The 18,866-nt window shown below is 36.3% G+C and overlaps 1 protein-coding gene across 1 annotated transcript in view; it reads right to left on the minus strand.

The window, feature by feature from the left end:
• The window catches only part of ADAM9 (ADAM metallopeptidase domain 9), a 109,708-nt gene that overhangs the window by 12,395 nt on the left and 78,447 nt on the right, over positions 1 to 18,866 (minus strand). The window contains exons 16-20 of the mRNA XM_004046912.5: positions 15,117 to 15,300; positions 9,819 to 9,899; positions 9,463 to 9,568; positions 2,674 to 2,815; positions 1,516 to 1,603 (exon numbers count right to left, since the gene is read on the minus strand). Of these exons, the coding sequence (XP_004046960.1) occupies positions 1,516 to 1,603; positions 2,674 to 2,815; positions 9,463 to 9,568; positions 9,819 to 9,899; positions 15,117 to 15,300 (601 nt within the window). The remainder of the gene's footprint in view (positions 1 to 1,515; positions 1,604 to 2,673; positions 2,816 to 9,462; positions 9,569 to 9,818; positions 9,900 to 15,116; positions 15,301 to 18,866) is intronic.

Here is an 18,866-nt window from a genome sequence, read left to right on the forward strand (position 1 = left end):
AATTAATAGTGTTGGGACAACTTCATATCCACGTGAAGAAAAATGAAAATGAACTGGTATTTCATACCATATACAAAAATCAACTCAAACTGGATTAAAGATTTAAACATAAGACCTGAAACTATAAAACTACTAAAAGAAAACATAGGTAAATATTCTTAGGAGTACTGCACTATACATGTAAAAATTGTTAAGATGGTAAATATTAGTGGTTTATTTTTTTACCACTACTGTTAAATTTACAAAAAAAAATTGAAAACAATGGTTAAAATGGCAAATTTTATATATATTTTGCCAAAACCAAATAAGAAATATATACATATATGGCAATGATGAAGAAGAGTATACAGATAATTTTGAACTAGCATGCATACGGCCTTTGTGGCCATCCTGTATACATAACGACATGGAAAAATCTCCAAGATACATGGTTAAGAGGAGAAAGGGCCTAACGATTTTTGTCTCCTTTTTATAAAGATAAAGGGGGTGGAATAGGGAGATTGTGTGTGTGTGTGTGTGTGTGTGTGTGTATAAATATATTAAAAAATGAAGGATTTCTAATCATTTTCAACAGTGAAAATGAATGAATCACAGCTATATCTATCGATAGAGATAAATCACAAAGTGACATTAAGGGGAAAAACAGGTTGCAGATACATGTGCAAATTATCAAACAAAACGTTCTTAAAAGTTTTAAAACATTAAAAAATTACATATTGCTTAGGGATACATGCAGATCAATAAAAGTATATCATGATCTAAACACTCAATAAAAGTATATCATGATCTAAACACTCCCTAATACACTTGCAGAACAGTGACTATCAGTCCTACAGCTGAGACAATTAGGCCGATCCAAGAGCTCAGCACCAGGTCTTTGGTAACATCCCATAGGGAGATGGAGACAGGTATTGAAAATAGGAAAAGAGCAGACACAGAAAAAAGTAGTGATAGCATACGTCCCATGTCATTTCCCAATCCTGGTTGCTAGGCAAGGCATTCCTAATGTCCAGCTGTCTTTTTCTGTGTCCTCTGAGCCAAGGACTCCACTGGTTTTCCTTTAAAGAACTCAGGGGGCAGGGCACAGTGGCTCATACCTGTAATCCCAGCACTTTGGGAGGCCAAGGCAGGTGGATCACTTGAGGTCAGGAGTTCAAGACCAGCCTGGCCAATGCGGTGAGACCCCGTCTCTATGAAAAATACAAAAATTAGCCAGGCGTGGTGGTACACACCTATAATCCCAGCTACTTGGGAGGCTGAGGCACAAAATCATTTGAAACTGGGAGGCAGAGGTTGCAATGAGACGCAATTGTGCCACCGTACTCCACCCCGGGCAACAGAGCAAGGCTCTGTCTCGAAAACAAAAACAAAAAACTCAGGGACCACCTACAATACTCTTGAATTCTTAAGAAGGTATCTATGTTTCTAGCTATAGCTATATAACTGTGTTTTTAATCCTTAAGCATTTGATCCTTTAATACAGTAAAGAAAAATAATTTTTCATTTTATACTTACAACTTCTCTGGGAGGTGTCACTGGAGAAACATGTCGAGGAACACTCCCCGGCTGTCTAGAAGGGTTTGCTTGATTTTTGCCATCTGACCTGAAAGATACAATTACTTTTGATCTAAATTAAGATAAAAACATTTCTACATGAAATATTACACACATTTTGCATTTTCCCAAATACAGAATAATGATGTTGGTAGTGGTGGGGATGATAATCATGATACGGTTTAAATTTTTAGGGCATTTTAACAGCTTTCACGTATTTTTAATCCTTATGGTATTAGAAAGCATTACTAACCACATTTTATAATTAAACTGAAATTTTAAGAAATTGTGAAATTTGGTCAATTAGGCCAATGTTCCCTAACTTTTCTCAAGTCTTCCTAAAATCAGAGAAGAGTAAAAGCATATTCTCAGGTTGCCAAGTAGTCATTTTAAAAATTAGGAAATCCAAGGGTAGTGAATGGATTGGCTGGAAAGGTAATAGATAAGTTTTAGACATGCTGAAGTGACAGCAAATCAGTGCAGTGGAGATGTATGAAACATAGCTGTAGTTATGGAACTCAAACTTCAAAAATGCAGATGGGGGAGTTATTTGCATAGACTGGTCAGTTGGAAGTATGATACAAAGTATCTACTTAGTCCTCTATCAGAAATTGGTGTTAAGCAAAATGAACCCTGAGGGTCACTTTCAGCAGCCTAAAGGCTGACCAACATAAGCCTTTCTCCTCCCCATTAAAAGAGGTGGCTTGGTCACCACCACCTTTCAACCCATGCTAATCATGTCAAAAGGTCAGAGAAATAACTTAGAACCCTATTTTAGAGGATTACCAATCTCCGGTGATATGACTATCAGCATTAATACTTTATAAATTATTTAATATAGGCTGAGCGTGGAGGCTCACTCCAGTAATCCCTCCACTTTGGCAGGCTGAGGCAGATGGATGGCTTCAAAAAGTTCAAGACCAGCCCAGGCAACATGGCGAAACCCCATCTCTACAAAAAAATACAAAAATTAACTGGGTGTGGTGGCGTACCTGTAATCCCAACTACTTGGAAGGCTGAGGCAGGGGGAATCACCTGAGCCCAGGGAAGTCGAGATTCTGTCTCAGAAAATGTATGTATATATTTAATATAGGAATTAAAAGAAAAAAATCTAAGTACTCATATGTTTGTGATCTCTTCTTTCTGAAGTAGCTTCTCCACAGTTGATCTCTCTTGATGAAGATAAAAATAGCACAGACAATAAGGGGAACAATTAGGAAGAAGAACACCAGAAGTCCATCCCTCAATGCAGTATTCATTTCTAGAGAGAAGAATTTTACATCAACAGTCACCAAACTCATACTACGCAGAAAATACTAGATGATTATAAACACTTTACATTAATTTTCACATTACTCAAAAATCAAACTGATATTAATTGAATACATTGAGAAGTCTTCCACAAAGTTCATTCCTGTCCGCTTTACTTCTGCCTTCACAAAAATAACCACTTTTATTAGTTTCTTCTGTAACCTTACAGTATTTCTTCGAGCAAACAGTCAAGAACAAAATACGTTTCTACTGTCAACACTTTCTTACACAAAAGGTAGCATACTATTTATATACCATTTGGTGCATCAGTTTTTTTCCACTTATCTGTACATAGTGGACCTCCTCGTTTTCCATACAGCTATATGAAACTCCATTGTGAAGATGTTCTAGAGTTTATTTAACTTGTACCCTACTGATAAACACTTATATTTTTCCAATCTTTTGCTACTACCAAAAAAACTGCTATAATGAATAACCTTGCACATATGTTGTATCATATTAGTGCAGGTATAATAACTACAGAATAATTTCCCTAAAGCAGAAATGCTGTATCAATAAATAAGTGCATTCATCATTTCTTTTAGGTATTGTCAAATTGTCTTTCAATAGTAATGGTTACAATTTATAAGAATATTACAAGCAATATATAAGAATTCCCCATAGCCTCACCCACAGAGCCAAACTTCCGGATTTTTGCCAACCAGGCAGGTGAAAAATTTTCTCTTATAGAATTTTAATTTACATTTTTTTATACTATGAGTTGATAATTTTTTTTTCTTTTCTTTTCCCGAGATGGAGTCTCACCCTGTTGCCCAGGCTAGTGCAATGGCACGATCTCCACTCACTGCAACCTCTGCCTCCTGGGTTCAAGCGATTCTGCTGCCTCCACCTCCCGAGTAGCTGGGATTACAGGTATGCGCCACCACGCCCAGCTAATTTTTTTGTATTATTAGTAGAGACAGGTTTCACCATGTTGGCCAGGATGGTCTCCAACTCCTGACCTCATGATCTGCCCGCCTCGGCCTCCCTAAGTGCTGGGATTACAGGCGTGAGCCACCGCGCCTGGCCTCACTTTTTTCTTAAAGAAACATTATTTATTTTTTTCTGCTCAGTCCTTTGACTGTTTTTCTATTGGACTCTTGCTTTTTTCTTCTTAATTTCTAAAAGTTCTTTATATATTAGAGAGATTAGCTTTGTCCATGATACAAGTTGGAAATATTTTCCCCATTTTAACCTATGGCACTATGCTTTTCTCCATGGAAAAGTTTATTATTTTTGTATAGTTGAATTTATCAATCTTATTTTTATGCCTTCTAGATTTTAAGTTTCATTAGAACTTTTACAAATTCTTTAAGTATTTTATCTGTTCTGTGTTCTTTTGAGAAACATTATAGTAGATATAAACGGGAGTGGTAAACTGATTCATAATTTTAAGTCTTTAAAAGAACCAGAAATTTCTGTAAAAAGTTGTATAAAACTGGCCGGGCGCAGTGGCTCACGCCTGTAATCCCAGCGCTTTGGGAGGCCGAGGCAGGCGGATCACAAGGTCAGGAGATCGAGACCATCCTGGCTAACATGGTGAAGCCCCGTCTCTACTAAAAATACAAAAAAAAAATAGCTGGGCGTGGTGGCAGGCGCCTGCAGTCCCAGCCACTCGGGAGGCTGAGGCAGGAGAATGGCATGAACCCGGGAGGCGGAGCCGAGATTGCGCCACTGCACTCCAGCCTGGGCAACAGAGCGAGACTCCATCTCAAAAAAAAAAAAAAAAGTTGTATAAAACTATATGAAACAATATTTATCCCAACTGAAAATCAAAATACAGTTGGCCCTGGAACAATGTGGGTTTGAACTGTGCAGGTCCACTTATATGCAGGCTATCTTGTGTTTCTGCCACCCCTGAGACCAACCTCTCCTCTTCCTCCTCCTCCTCAGCCTACTCTACAGGAAGATGATGAGGATGAAGGTCTTTATGATAATCTACTTCCACTTAATGAATAGTATATATATTTTCTCTTATGATTTTCTTAATAAATTTGCTTTTCTCTAGCTTGCTTTATTATAATAATACAGTATATAATACATATAACAGACAAAATCTATGGTAATCAACTGTTTATGTTATTGGTAAGTCTTCCAGTCAACAGCAGACTATTCGTAGTTAAGTTTTGGGGAAGCCAAAAGTTACACATGGGTTCAACTATGCAGGGAGTTGGAGCCCCTAACCTTTGCATTGTTCAACGGTCAACTGTATAAAAAATTAAAGCAAGCTTCATATATCATTTTATACTTACTAATGAGTACACAAAATTTAAATTAAAGCATTCAACACTAGCAAGATTATTTTGAAACTGATACCTTCGCACTGTTAGTGGCATTACACAAATGTATCATTTATTAGGAATTTTTACTCCTAAAAGAACCATAAAAAGGATTATTCTCTTCAAACTAATCTCATTACTGGCAATTGATTCTTCAATTGGAAAAATGCATACGCATTAACATGTACACTACAATGTTAACAGTGAGTTATCAAAACCTTAGAAACAATCTAAATGTCAAATAATTAGAAAACAGCTAAGTGAAGTTACAGCACATCCACTGGATGAAATGATACACAGCCATTAAAATCCATAGTTCTGACTTCCAGTTATAGCCAAGGTGGAATAACAGGGACCAGATTTACTCTGCCAGCTAAAATAACCAGAAAACCAGACATAATATATGAAACAACAGTTTTCAAGACACTGGCAACAAAGAGCAATGATCCCTGAGAGGCAGGAAAAAAAAAAATGTGAGCCTTAGAATTGTCCAAGGTTAGTGCCTAAAGAAAGTTAACAGACACTCGGGTGTGGGCACCAAAGCAAAACCCAGTGGTCTCCCTCAGTTAAAGAGATGGAGCTGGTATTCTGAAGAGGGCAAGGCAGCTACAGTTCCTAGGCAAAGTACCAAAGGGAAGAGAGCTACAGAGAAAAAGCTGAAAGATCTGCATCGGTGCTGATGGATATATGCATGTAAGGAGACCACATGAAGCTGGAGAAAGAACCATGTGAAAAGATTGGTGGAAATAAGCCCCACAGTTCACACAGGACTAGGAAGAGTACTTGCTCCTATAATTCAGTGGAAAATCTCATAATTAACGTGGTACTAAGCAGGATAAACAGAAGTGGTTTTGCCTCAGTAATGAAGCAGAATCAGCCCTAGACTAAATGCTATTCAGGTCCTGCCTTAAAAGCTTAAAAGCAAGACCCAGAAGGATCAAACTATGTCGACGTAACTCAAACATACTAGTACAAACCTCATCAATAGAAATCCAAAAATATCCAATAACCCACAAAGTAGGATTTAAAACTTCTGGCATCTAATAAAAATGTATAAGGCCTACAAAAATACAGAAAATAAAAGAGGGAAAAATATCAAAACTGAGAAATTACCCATATGACAGAATTAGTAGACAAGGACATTAGCAGTTATTACAACTGTATTCTATTTGTTCAAAAAAGTAAAGATTGAGCATCTTATGTAGAGTCATGAAAGATATATAAAAGAAACAAATGGAACTTCCAGAAATAAAAACTACGATGTCTAAAATGAAAAACACACTAGATCAAGTTAATGGCAAATTAGACTTCACACAAGAAATGTAAACTTCAAGAGTAACAGAAGTTACTCAAAATTAAACATGGAGAGTAAAGAGTAATTTTTAAAAATCAACAGCCAGCCAGGCGTGCTGGCTCACACTTATAATCCCAGAACTTTGGGAGGCTGAGGTGGGTGGATCAATTGAGGCCAAGACTTTGAGACCAGCCTGGCCAACAGGGTAAAACCCTGTCTCTACTAAAAATACAAAAGTTAGCCAGGCGTGGTGGCACACACCTGTAGTCCCAGCTACTCAGGAGGCTGAGGCATAAGAATTGCTTGAACCCCGGAGGCAGAGATTGCCATGAGCCAAGATCATACCACTGCACTCCAGCCTGGGTGACAGAGCAAGACTCTGTCTCAAAAAAAGTAAAGTTAAATTAAAATTTAAAAAAAAAAAAAACAAAAATAAAAAATCAACAGCCAATCAGTGACATGTGAAATAACACCAAGCAGCTGAATATACATAAAATTGGAGGACCTGAATGAGGAGAAAGAGGAAGACAGAAAAAAATATTCGAAGAAACGATGGCCAAAAATTTTCCAAATTTGAAGAAAACTATAAAAGCACAGATCCAAAAAGCTCAAAAATTCCAAGTACACCAAGGCATAATGTAAAAACCAGATATAAAGAGCAAAACATTACAAGTGACCAGAGATTAGAAAAAGACATATACAGAAGACATTATATACAAAGAAAAGGATGATAGCAGATTTTTCAGGAAAAACAATGCAAGTCAGAAGACAAGGAATATCCTTAGAAGTAAAAAGGGAGGAAAACTATCACCCAAAATCCTTGCCCAGTTAAATTATCATTCAAGCAGCAAGGCAAATTAAAGACTTTTTCAGACATACAAAAGCTAAAAATATTTGTCACTAGCACACTGGTATTATAAGAAATGTAAAAGGAAATCCTTCAAGCAGAAATTAAATCAGATTGAAATGCAAATTTACATAAATGAAAAACACCAGAAATGGTAATTATATGGGTAAATATAAAGACTTTTTCTACTATTAAGTCTCTGAAAGATAATCAACTGTTCAAAGCAAAATGAATAACAATGAATTGTGGGATTTATAACATTAGTAGAAGTAAAACATGTGACAACAATGGCACAAAATGAGAGAAATGGAAATATACTGAAGTGTTACAATATCACTACAACGGAGACTGATGGAAAATATCAAGACAGTAAATTTAAATGTAAACACATCAATAGTCAAGTTAAATATAAATTATCGAAACAACTTAATTGAAAGACAGAGAATGGCAGATTAGATAAAAAGCAAGATCCAACTATATGTACTAATTACTATAGCATGATATAAAGAAATTAAAAGTAAAAGGATGGGAAAAGATTTTCCATGCTGACTAATTAATAGGAATCTGGAGTAGCTATATTAACAATATCTCATTGCAGGGCAGAGAATATTACTAGGGAAAAAGAAGGCTATTTCATAAGGATAAAGAGTCAATTTACAAAGAGGATAGAATAATTCTGTTTATGTACCTAATAACAGAACATCATAATAAATAAAGCAAAAATTGGTAGAACTATTAAGAGAAATAGGCAAATTGGCAGTTATAGCCAAAGAACTCAATATTCCTCTCAATAACTGACAGAGTGAGTAGACCAGAAAATCAGTAAGGATATGAAAGATCCGACTACCTATTAACTGACATGAACTAATATCAGGAAAACTGATAGCAATAAAATGTCTGTATCAGAAAAAAAAAAAGATGACCTCATCCTCCACCTTAAGAAACTAGAAAAAGAACAAATGAAACCCAAAGTAAGCAGACTAAGAGAAAATATATACAAGGCACATATTTCATAAAGAACTTGAATACTTGAATCAGTGACATGCAAAGAACTTTCAAAACTCATTAAGACAATCCATTAAAAACTGGAAAAAAGATTTAAACAGACACATAACCAAAGAAGCTATGTAGATGGCAAATAAGTACAAGAAAAGATGCTCAACATCATTAGTAATTAGAGAAATGCAAATTAAAACCACATTGAAATACCACTACATACCTACTGGAATGGCTAAAATTAAAAAGACTGACAATAGCAACTGTTAGAGAGGATGTGGGGAAATTGGGGGAATTCTCTCATATACAGCTAGTAAGGATGTAAACTGGTATAGCCACGTTGGGAAACAGTTTGGCAGTTTCTTTAAAAGCTTAACATACACCTACTATATGACTAGTCATTCTAGCTGGTAGTTACCCAAGAGAAAAAAAGCATATGATGTCACTAGAAAGATACCGATAAACTGGGAGCTCATGGTCTATCACGGAATTTTAAAAGGCAAATCAGTAATTAGTATAGCAATTAGTGCTAACAGATAGTGCTAACAGTACTAGAAAAGCAATAGAAGGAAATGATAATTTAGATGTAAGCAGCCAGGGGAAACCTTCTTTAGAAAATGAGGTATAATCTGAAACCTAAATAGCAATTAGCCAAAGGCCAACAATGTGAAAATAATACGGTATGAAAGCCCCACAGGTAAAAGATAGTAGCCTAGTACAGGAAATCAAAGAAGTTACAATATGTCTTCAACATAGTGAAATGAGGCTTGAAATGCAAGCTAGGGGCAAGTCATGCAGGACATTTAACCCACGTTAAGGAGTTGTGGACTTCATTCTAATAGCAATGCAGATGCACTGAATTAAAGCAAGACGCTGACAAAATCAAAACTGAATTCTTGAAGGAAAACACTGAAACTGTAATGTAGAGTGAAACATGGATTATAGGAAGCAAGATGAAAAATAGGGAGCCTACATAAGAGGCTATGATGTATGTCCAGGCAAGAAATTGAAAGTAATAAATGGGGATGAGAAAAATGGAAACAGTCACAAGGAATTTAGGAGGCTGAATCAACATAATTAAATGTATAACTGATGTGGGAAGTGAGGGAGAGGTACGAGGATGCCCAATTTATGCCTTGGGCCACTGGGAGATCACACTAATTTTCTTCTATATTACTTGCCATTGTATGTAGGTCCACTGTCCACACTTCCTCCGTATCCTTTAGTCTCACAATTTGGGGGAGCCCAGCCATTTTCACAGTGACAATTCTTATTGCTATTACATACCTTCAAAACAATCAAAATACCACTTTTGTTAATTGTGAATGTTGCTCTATATCATCAACTCAAGAATGGAAACCAAGAGAAAGGACTAAATTCATACAAGCTTACTGACACTGTTTAAGAATGAAAATTTTATCAGGAATCTAAATTCCCCAACATCTGAAAATCCTGGGAATTCTCATCTAGTCCTCTCTGAGATTTCTCATTATTTAGCACTACTTTCAGGAACAAGCCAAAAGAAAACATTACCTACCCCATGTCCATGACACTTTTTCTGAACATCACAGTCATAATTCAGAACAGAAGCATCTACACACTGGAAGTTTCTACAGATCTGAAAAAAAAAAAATGAACTAAGTAAAGAAAGATTGAGCACAGTCATTAAAAAGTACCCAGAAAAAAGACCTGGGTACAGATTATTTCATTGCAGAATTCTTTCAAACTTTCAAGGAACCATTAATTCCCATATTATATTTTTAAAAATGCAGAAAAATAAGTGGCATTAATTAATTGATACAAAATTATCAAAAAACACAAAGATGACATAAAGACCAAAAACAAAGATAAAACTATTATCTATCCTTCCATGTGAATATTGATGTGAAGATCCTAAATAAAATATTCACAAATAGACTTTTTTCAAATCAAAAGTAACTAGATAGAGTTAACCCCAGGACTATAAGAAAGTTTCAAGGATAGAAGGTCTATTTCTATTACACCTCTCATAAAGTGTTGTTACTATGACAGATATCAAAAGGATAATATTTAAAACTCATTTTAATTTTTAAAATTCTTTCAAAAATAAAAGGGTACTTTGTTGACAAGATAAAATCTGTTTTCTAGTACCATGATTAGATATTTCTATTAAAAGCACTGTTGAAAATAAGTTATAATCTTACATGGTTCAAGAAATTCTAGTTCATATGATGAGATATGAAACAGAAATGAATCCTAGCTACTGAGAGATAAAAACCATTACCTCAGAAAAAAATATTAAACCTAAGATCTAAAGAAATCAGCTCAACACATTTTAGAAATTTTTTAGTTGACATCTTTGTGAAAACTGCTCTGTTGTGATGTTAGAGGAAAAAAAGAAGACTAATGTTTTAAAAGACTGTTGAGTGCTATTTTAAAATTTTATTAGGTAACTAACCAACTGATCTTGTGTACAAGATCAGAATATTTAAATGCTCAAATGAAATAAAGAACAATTAGAGAACAAACCTACAACGAAATATCGATAGCCTTACCACTCTAAAAAATACACAGGTTTAAACAGAATTGTACTTTTAAAGTCAAAAGATCTCCAAACACTGTTTCCTCCAATTTTCCATTAATTTTTAAATAGGACAGATATGATTTAAAATTCCAAAATTACAGAAGATTCTACAGTAAGTCACTCCTCATCTGTCCTCTAGCCATGCACTACTCCTGAATAAAGATTTCAAAATACTTTTTTCTTACATCCGTAAGTCTTTAGAGGAGATATTTACCAAGAGTTTCCCTACCAGTTAAAAGAAGATTTTCCTGTCAATAATTGATTCATAGCGGACACCTGAAGTGTTAAATAAGATGAAATGTGTTAATAACTGGCAGATTTACTTTAAGGGGTAGGAAAATTCCAAGTCCTCCAGAGAAAGGGTGTTCTGATTGGCAGTGTTTACCTTGTGGAATGGGAAAAATCAAACTGAAAGGAATACAACCAAAAACTCTCACAGTGGGGACCGGGTGCAGTGGCTCATGCCTGTAATCCCAGCACTTTGGGAGGCCGAGGTGGGTGAATCACTTGAGGCCAGGAGTTCAAGACCAGCCTGGCCAACATGGTGAAACCCCCATCTCCACTAAAATCACAAAAATTAGCCGGGCATGGTGGTGCAAGCCTGTAATTCCAGCTACTTGGGAGGCAGCAGAATCGTTTGAACCCAGGAGGCAGAGGCTGCAGTGAGCCAAGATCTGCACTCCACTGCACTCCAGCCTGGGTCAAAGAGCGAGACCCTGCCTCAAAAAAAAAAAAAAAAACTCTCACAGTGGGAAGGTAAGACCATCCTCTCACATACTACTACCACTCCCCCTACCACCCATGGCCACCACCAACAACCACCACACATCAAGTAGAGCAAAGTTGACTATAGGACTTCTGGTTTACTGATTTCAGGATGCAAGTGGGGAGCAAAATTGAACTACCTGGGACAATAAAAATGAAGGTGAGGAGTTCTTCTTTTCCACTTTTCCCCCTACCCCACGTTTAGCTTGTCCTGGAAATAAATGTTGAATAAATATATAAAGAATACAGATCTGAAGAAGTACCAAGTTGTCAGTCTGCTCAAACTGTCCAGTCTAGGCTTTGGTACATACCAGAAGGGACAGGATCCTATCTGCCATGTGAAAACTCGGGTGTTAGACTCATAGATTAAACCAACAGTTACAAAGTTACAGCTGTACAGAACGTGTGGTATATGGTTTCAACGGCGTGTCAGTTTGGGTCAAGGTGTATCAGTCCAAGTACACACACCAACCACTTGCTATCCTTTCTTGTACATAAATATTATTGTCATAGCTAGAAAACTATGCAGTTAGCAATAAAATCCAGAAAGACAAAAGGTCTTAAAAATACATTGATATATGTTAATAAAAACCTGGAATCTAAAGCCAATATTTTTCCTACCAAGTAAAAACTGGGACATGGGGGTTTGGAAGTAATAGTGGTATAGCTTACACTGAAACAATCAGTAGATACTATTTTTAATCATGACAACTTTGAGAAAAATATATTGATTTTTTTTGTTATTAAGTAAACAAGCAGAATAGAAAGACATACAACTACCAAAGTGTATGTGCACACACACACACACCCCACACACAAATAATTTGTGTAATACTGCAAGAGGAAGATAAAGTAGAAAATATCAAGAAAATATTTAACAGCAGCAATAAGATCAGAGAAATAGGATGAAATGTTAATAAATTGTGCCAATAAAAGCCAGATATTCATATTATACTGAGATACAAAAAGCTTTTCTAAACATGACATGAAACCAAGACAAAACAGATAAGACTGATATAATTTCATGATATTTTAAGGCCGGATGCCATGGCTCACGCCTGTAATCCCAACACTTTTGGAGGCCAAGGCAGGCAGATCACTTGAGGTTAGGAATTCGAGACCAGTCCGGCCAATATGGTGAAACCCCGTCTCTACTAAAAACACACAAATCAGCCAGACATGGTGGCAGATGCCTGTAATCCCAGCTACTGGGGAGGCTGAGGCACAAGAATCACTTGAGCGTGGGAGGCGGAGGTTGCACTGAGATTGCACCGCTGCACTCCAGCCTGGGTGACAGAGTGAGGCTCCAAAAAAAAAAAAAAATTCATGATATTTTAAAATAGGCTTATGTCAAATTGTTGATCATATTTACATAGATATAACTGACTGACAGTTAATATTCTTCACATATGAGATGCCTCAAAAAATGGCAAGCTAATAGAAAAAGAGATATCAATATGAACTTCTCAGAAAAAAATACATGGATCTAATAAAGACATGGAAAGATGCCCAGCTAGGTGCAGTGGCTCACACCTATAATCCCAGCACTTTGGGAGGCTGAGGAGGGAGAATCGCTTGAGCCCAGGAGCTGAAGACCAGCCTAGGCAACATAGCAAGATCCTGTCTCTACAGAAAAATAAAAAAAAAAATTAGCCAGGCATGCTAGTTACACCTGTGGTGCCAGCTAGTAGTAAGCTGAGGTGGCAGAAAGGGTGCATTCTGGTCTGCCCTTTCAACCATGCAGTTAAACTTTGCAGGCAAGGCTGGACAGGTAAGTTTAATTGTGTAGGGCAGCATTAGGAAGCCCATTTTTGCTATCTACTTAAGTCATGTTACATGCTTTCTTCCTAATAAAAATGATCCTTTGATCTCCAATTGTTTAGCCTCCCCTGTTTTCTCTCACCTTGTCTGGAATATGCCCAGTGAACAGTGAGATGTTGTGGACTCATTCAATAACACCCAATATTAATTATGTAAATATTAAGCACTTATTTTGAAAAGGTACAGCAGGGAAACTGGGATTTGCATAAGAAAATTGAATTATTATCTATCAAAAATAAAACTAGTGGATAATGTCTAAAATAGATAAATCTAGAAATAGCATACTATTTTATTTTATTTTATTTTACTTTATTTTTAGATGGGAGTCTCACTTTGTTGCCCAGGCTGGAGTACAGTGGCATAATCTCGGCCCACTGCAACCTGTGCCTCCCAGGTTCAAGCGATTCTCCTGTCTCAGCCTCCTGAGTAGTTAGGACTACAGGCATGAACCACCACACTGGCTAGTTTTTGTATTTTCTGTAGAGACGAGGTTTCACCATGTTGGTCAGGCTAGTCTCGAACTCCTGACTTCAAGTGATTCGCCCACCTCAGCCTCCCAAAGTGCTGGGATTACAGGCATGAGCCACTGTGCCCGGCCCTAATTTAAAATAGGGAGGTAATTAACAGAAGTAACCACAGTTGCTTCTAGGCGTCTAGACTGGCAGATTAGATAAGAGCATGTCAGAGAGTTGTTTTTGTCATGAGCCTTTCAGCACAATTTTTTTTTTTTTTTTTGAGACAGAGTCTTCCTCTGCTGCCTAGGCTGGGATATAGATTGTTACCACCTTATTGAAAGGGAAATTGCACTATCAAAAACTTAAATGTATATATCTCTTATCATTGTTTATAACAGCTGCAACGATCAAGTTTATTTAGTTGCAAGGACAGGACCAAAAATATATGGATCTTCTTGTAAAGAGAAGTGAGAAACAGAATTGGAACTGAAAACTTGGGAGAAAGTGAAGTAACTAGAAGGCCCACCCACCTGTCTTTTTCATGGGCTAATCAGTCAATAATATATTCTCCTTCTCTCTCTCCTCTGAGTTGGTTTCTTCAACTTACTCAACAATCCTGCTCCCTCATATCTCTTGTATATGGCTTAAGGCTGCCACATCCCTTCTACCTCAGCTCCTACTTCACAGCATCTCCCAACGAATTCTTACAGTTTCTGCCCGCACTCTTAATTACCCTCCTTAATTTTATATTCTCCAAAAAAAGGAATTTGGCCCAGGGCATCTTCTCATATGAAACCACTAGTAATAAGTCATGGGCTGACTGACTCTGGCCTTCTATCTAATCCAAACAGCAGAGCTCAGGTGGTCAGACACATGGGCAGGACAAGCTCCATGACATTTCTAGTATACAGACACACACCCTGAAATTCAGGACATCGCCAAAGTGTCCCAATAATAGCAAACTGGCTAATAAATTGTAGCATATCAGTAGGGGAGGGAACCATGCACAGTATATTGCAAAGTGGAAAACACTGGTTATCTGACCCCAGTAAGGAAATGTGGATAACAGAATTATAGTTCTTAATTTTCTTTTGGTGGCTTTGTATTTTCTAAAATTTCTATAATGAATTTAGATTACTTTTACAATCAGAAAACAGCAACCACTTACTATGTATAATAATTTTTTTAATTTTTTTCATTTTACTTTGTAAATTAAAAATATTTTGATTACCTTTCCAGCACCACATTTTGTGCCTTCGTTAACCATCCCAGGATCTGGAACATCTGATCCTAGCTGGAAATCCACACCCCAACATTTGGTGCCTCGACTAGGCGTTTGAATAATAGCAGGCACAATTCCAAATACAGGTATCTCTTGTACATTCTCACACTGAAGCTTTCCACACAAAGCATTCCTATAAAGAGAGGGAAATAATGCAACATAAAATGCATCCAGTATACATAACAAAAGAAAAAATTTATATATTTGCATATGGACAGAGTTTGCTGCTATGGAGGGAATCTCAACAGAGAAAGTGTATGAGAGCAAGAAAGGTCAAAGTAGCTCTCTCTAAATACGGCAGAAAAGGGGAAAAAAGAGTTAAGTGGATGCTAAGATGCAAATTAGGGCACCAGCTGGTGCTGATGCTTCTTCTTTTACCACACTTAATCTTCTTCACTGTCTGTCTAGATCTCAATAGCCTAACTAATAAAGTTGTTTCTAAGTATAATTTTATAAATTCTATTATACAGAAAATAATATAGCAATATCAAAATTCAATTATGTCTTCTTACAGAGTTATGATAAAGAAGAAATTAGATTCTATAATGCAAAATAACTAAGAAAGGATTCCACCCCTCTTTTCCTGGCTAACTCTTGGTTACTTATTTAAGGAATCAATTCATTAACTTGTTAATTCATTAATTAAATATCAGAACTCTATGAAGGCTTCCCTGACCATAATTCTTATTGCCAAGGCTGTGTGAATTAAATGCCCTTCCTATATCCTTTCGTAACACTCTAGGTATTTCCAACAATAACTCTTATGATGCTGTACTGAGATTTCCTGTTTAACTGATTGTCATCTGATCCAAGCACCTACTCTATATCTGAATCTTCTCTATGATATCACTGCCCAGTCATCATAGGATATATTTTCCCAATATCTCTAACTTACACCCTCCTGAAACTGCCCATTCTAGCTCCCATCACGTTCTTCTGCTTATTAGGTAAAAATCTACCTCTGTAAAGCATTTATCCTCATTGGTCCCAGATCTTCCCCATGAGACTACACAGATATCTTTTCCTTCTTTCACACAGCAGCTATTTTAGGACAATTATTATGCAGCTCCTAAATACTTACTTCACCAGGTCACTATCCTACAATCACTTTTCATGCAACAAGGACGCTCCCTCCTAAATATGTTCCAGTTTGCCTCACTGCCTCTTGAAGCATAGTGCTCAGAATGGAGCATGAAATTTCAGTGACAGCCTGGTGAGCAAAGAAAAAAATGGAGCTCTTGTTTATTCTAGACACTGTACTTCTATTAAGTTCAAGATTACAATAGCTTTTATAACTACATTATATTATTGATGTCCTTGAATACATCACTAAAACTCCTAATTTTTGCTGTGCTGCTATTAAGTCTTCATCTTCCCTTCATCCTGCATTTAAGAGTTAATAATTTTGTCCCAACTTTACATTTATTCTTATGTCACCATTTATTTGCTAGCTGACCTGAGAGAAGTGCTTACATTTTCTGAGCTTCAGTTTCTTCAGCTGAAAAAAATGAGATAAATGATGCCTATCTCACATAATTAGCTGAAATTAGATGTGAAAACCTCAAAAACAAAGTGTAGCATAAAGTAGACCTCAGTTAAGATCTGTTGGGGACTACCAAAATTCACATTGCTATGATATACTCAGTATTTCATACATAGGCTTGGTGATACATTAAAAAGTAAAGGAAAATACTCTTAGAATATAAAAAGCTGTTACAAATCATTAAGACAAAGAAAATCACTTCAACAGAAAAATTAGCAAAGATGTAAACAGGCAGCTCATAAAATAAGAAATGTAAACAGCCAACAAAACTGAGATGTTCACTGTTGAATAATACTAACAGAAACAAAATTCAGTTACAACCCTCAGTAAAATAATTGCTTCAGGTAAGGATCATCCATAAAGTGAAACACTGGTCGGGAACTGGATATTCATATGGCACAAAGTCATCACTCCACATATTACCTGACAGCTGCAATTTTAAAAAGCATAACTCCACAATAGCAAGATCTGGTCATTGCCACTTAGTATCACTAATATTAATAAGACTACCCAGCACTAAGTGACTCCTTGATATAATGCATTGCTTATGAACATTCTCGCCAAAAATATTTAACCTGAATTCAATTAAGATTTTGGGCTTAGGGCCAGGCACAGTGGCTCACGCCTGTAATCCCAACACTTTGGGAGGCTAAGGTAAGCGGATCATTTGAGGTCAGGAATTTGAGACCAGCCTGGCCAACATAGGGAAACCCCATCTCTACTAAAAATACAAAACTTAGCCAGGCATGATGGTGCACACCTGTAGTCCTAGCTACTCCAGAGGCTGAGGCACGAGAATCACTTGAATCTGGGAGGTGGAGGTTGCAGTGAGCTGAGATCATGCCACTGCACTCCAGCCTGAGTGAGAGAGTGAGGCTCTACTCAAAAAAAAAAAAAAAAGATTTTGGGCTTAACTTCTGATTTAAATAAAATTCAGATGATAGAGACATAAGTTAAGCAACACCAAAAGGAAACTAAAACAAATCCAGAACATGAGCCCACTGGCCCAGCCATTTCCATAAATCAATGTCACTGAAAAGAAAAAAAATCAGTCTAAAAGGTATTCTGGATTAAAAGTGACTTAAGTGACATAACAACTAAACGCAATGTGTGATCCTTGATTGAGTCCTGATGTTGAAAAATGCCGGCTATAAAAGACAATTTGAGGACACTTATGGAAATACTAATATTGATCAGATACCAGATGATATTAGGAAATCATTCATTTTGTTAGGTGTGATGTGATCATGTGAATGGCCTTATTTGTTGAAGATGGATGCTGAGGAATTTAGAAATATCATGTCTATAATTTACTTAAAATGGTTCAGCAAAATCTTGATGAAGCAAATAATGATAAGGCATTAATAATGTCTTGGTCTGGGATATATTGGTGTTCATCACACTGTTCTTTCTACTCCTCTGTATATTTGGAATTTCTCTTTTATAATGCTTGAAGAAATGACATTGTCTATGTATTAAAAGATAACCCTTTTAGTGAAAGGAAACATGTGGCTTATGTTTATAAATGTATATACACATAAAAAAGAAATACAACAAAAACTTAAGGAAGTATCTCTGGATGGTAGGACCATATGTGAATCCTTTCTTTAAATGTTTCTAGATGTTTTTGGTAGTTTCAATGGGTAGAAAAGACTTTTCCAGATTTTACACATTCTCCAAGGAGGATGACAACAAAAATAGTGATGATGATGATGAATGTGACAATGAACCAGATATTCCTCTTAGTACTAACACCTATTAACTCATTCAGTTCAAAACAACACTTGGAAACAGGTGCCATTATTATCCCCATTTTACAGAACAGAAAAATGAGGTATGTATGTGAAGTAATTTGTCCAAAGACTCAGAGATGTTAAGTGATTGAACAAGGATTCAAATCCAAAGAGTCTAACTTCAAATGTATACTCTTAATGACTATATTGTTTGTATACTACCATTACATAAAATGCTTCCTAAATGAATTACTCAGTAATTTTTAAGTTTGATAAGTATAGTTGCTATTTTCAATAAGATGTTCATAAAAATATGAAACCAGACAAGGCTAAAGACAAGAATATGGTATATGTCTAGCAAATTCTTTCCAAGTCTGAATTAATCCACTTATCCCTAGATTTTAAATCAGTTCATTCAATCGG

This window comes from Gorilla gorilla, chromosome 7, assembly GCF_029281585.2.
Source record: "Gorilla gorilla gorilla isolate KB3781 chromosome 7, NHGRI_mGorGor1-v2.1_pri, whole genome shotgun sequence".
Classification (NCBI taxonomy): domain Eukaryota; kingdom Metazoa; phylum Chordata; class Mammalia; order Primates; family Hominidae; genus Gorilla; species Gorilla gorilla.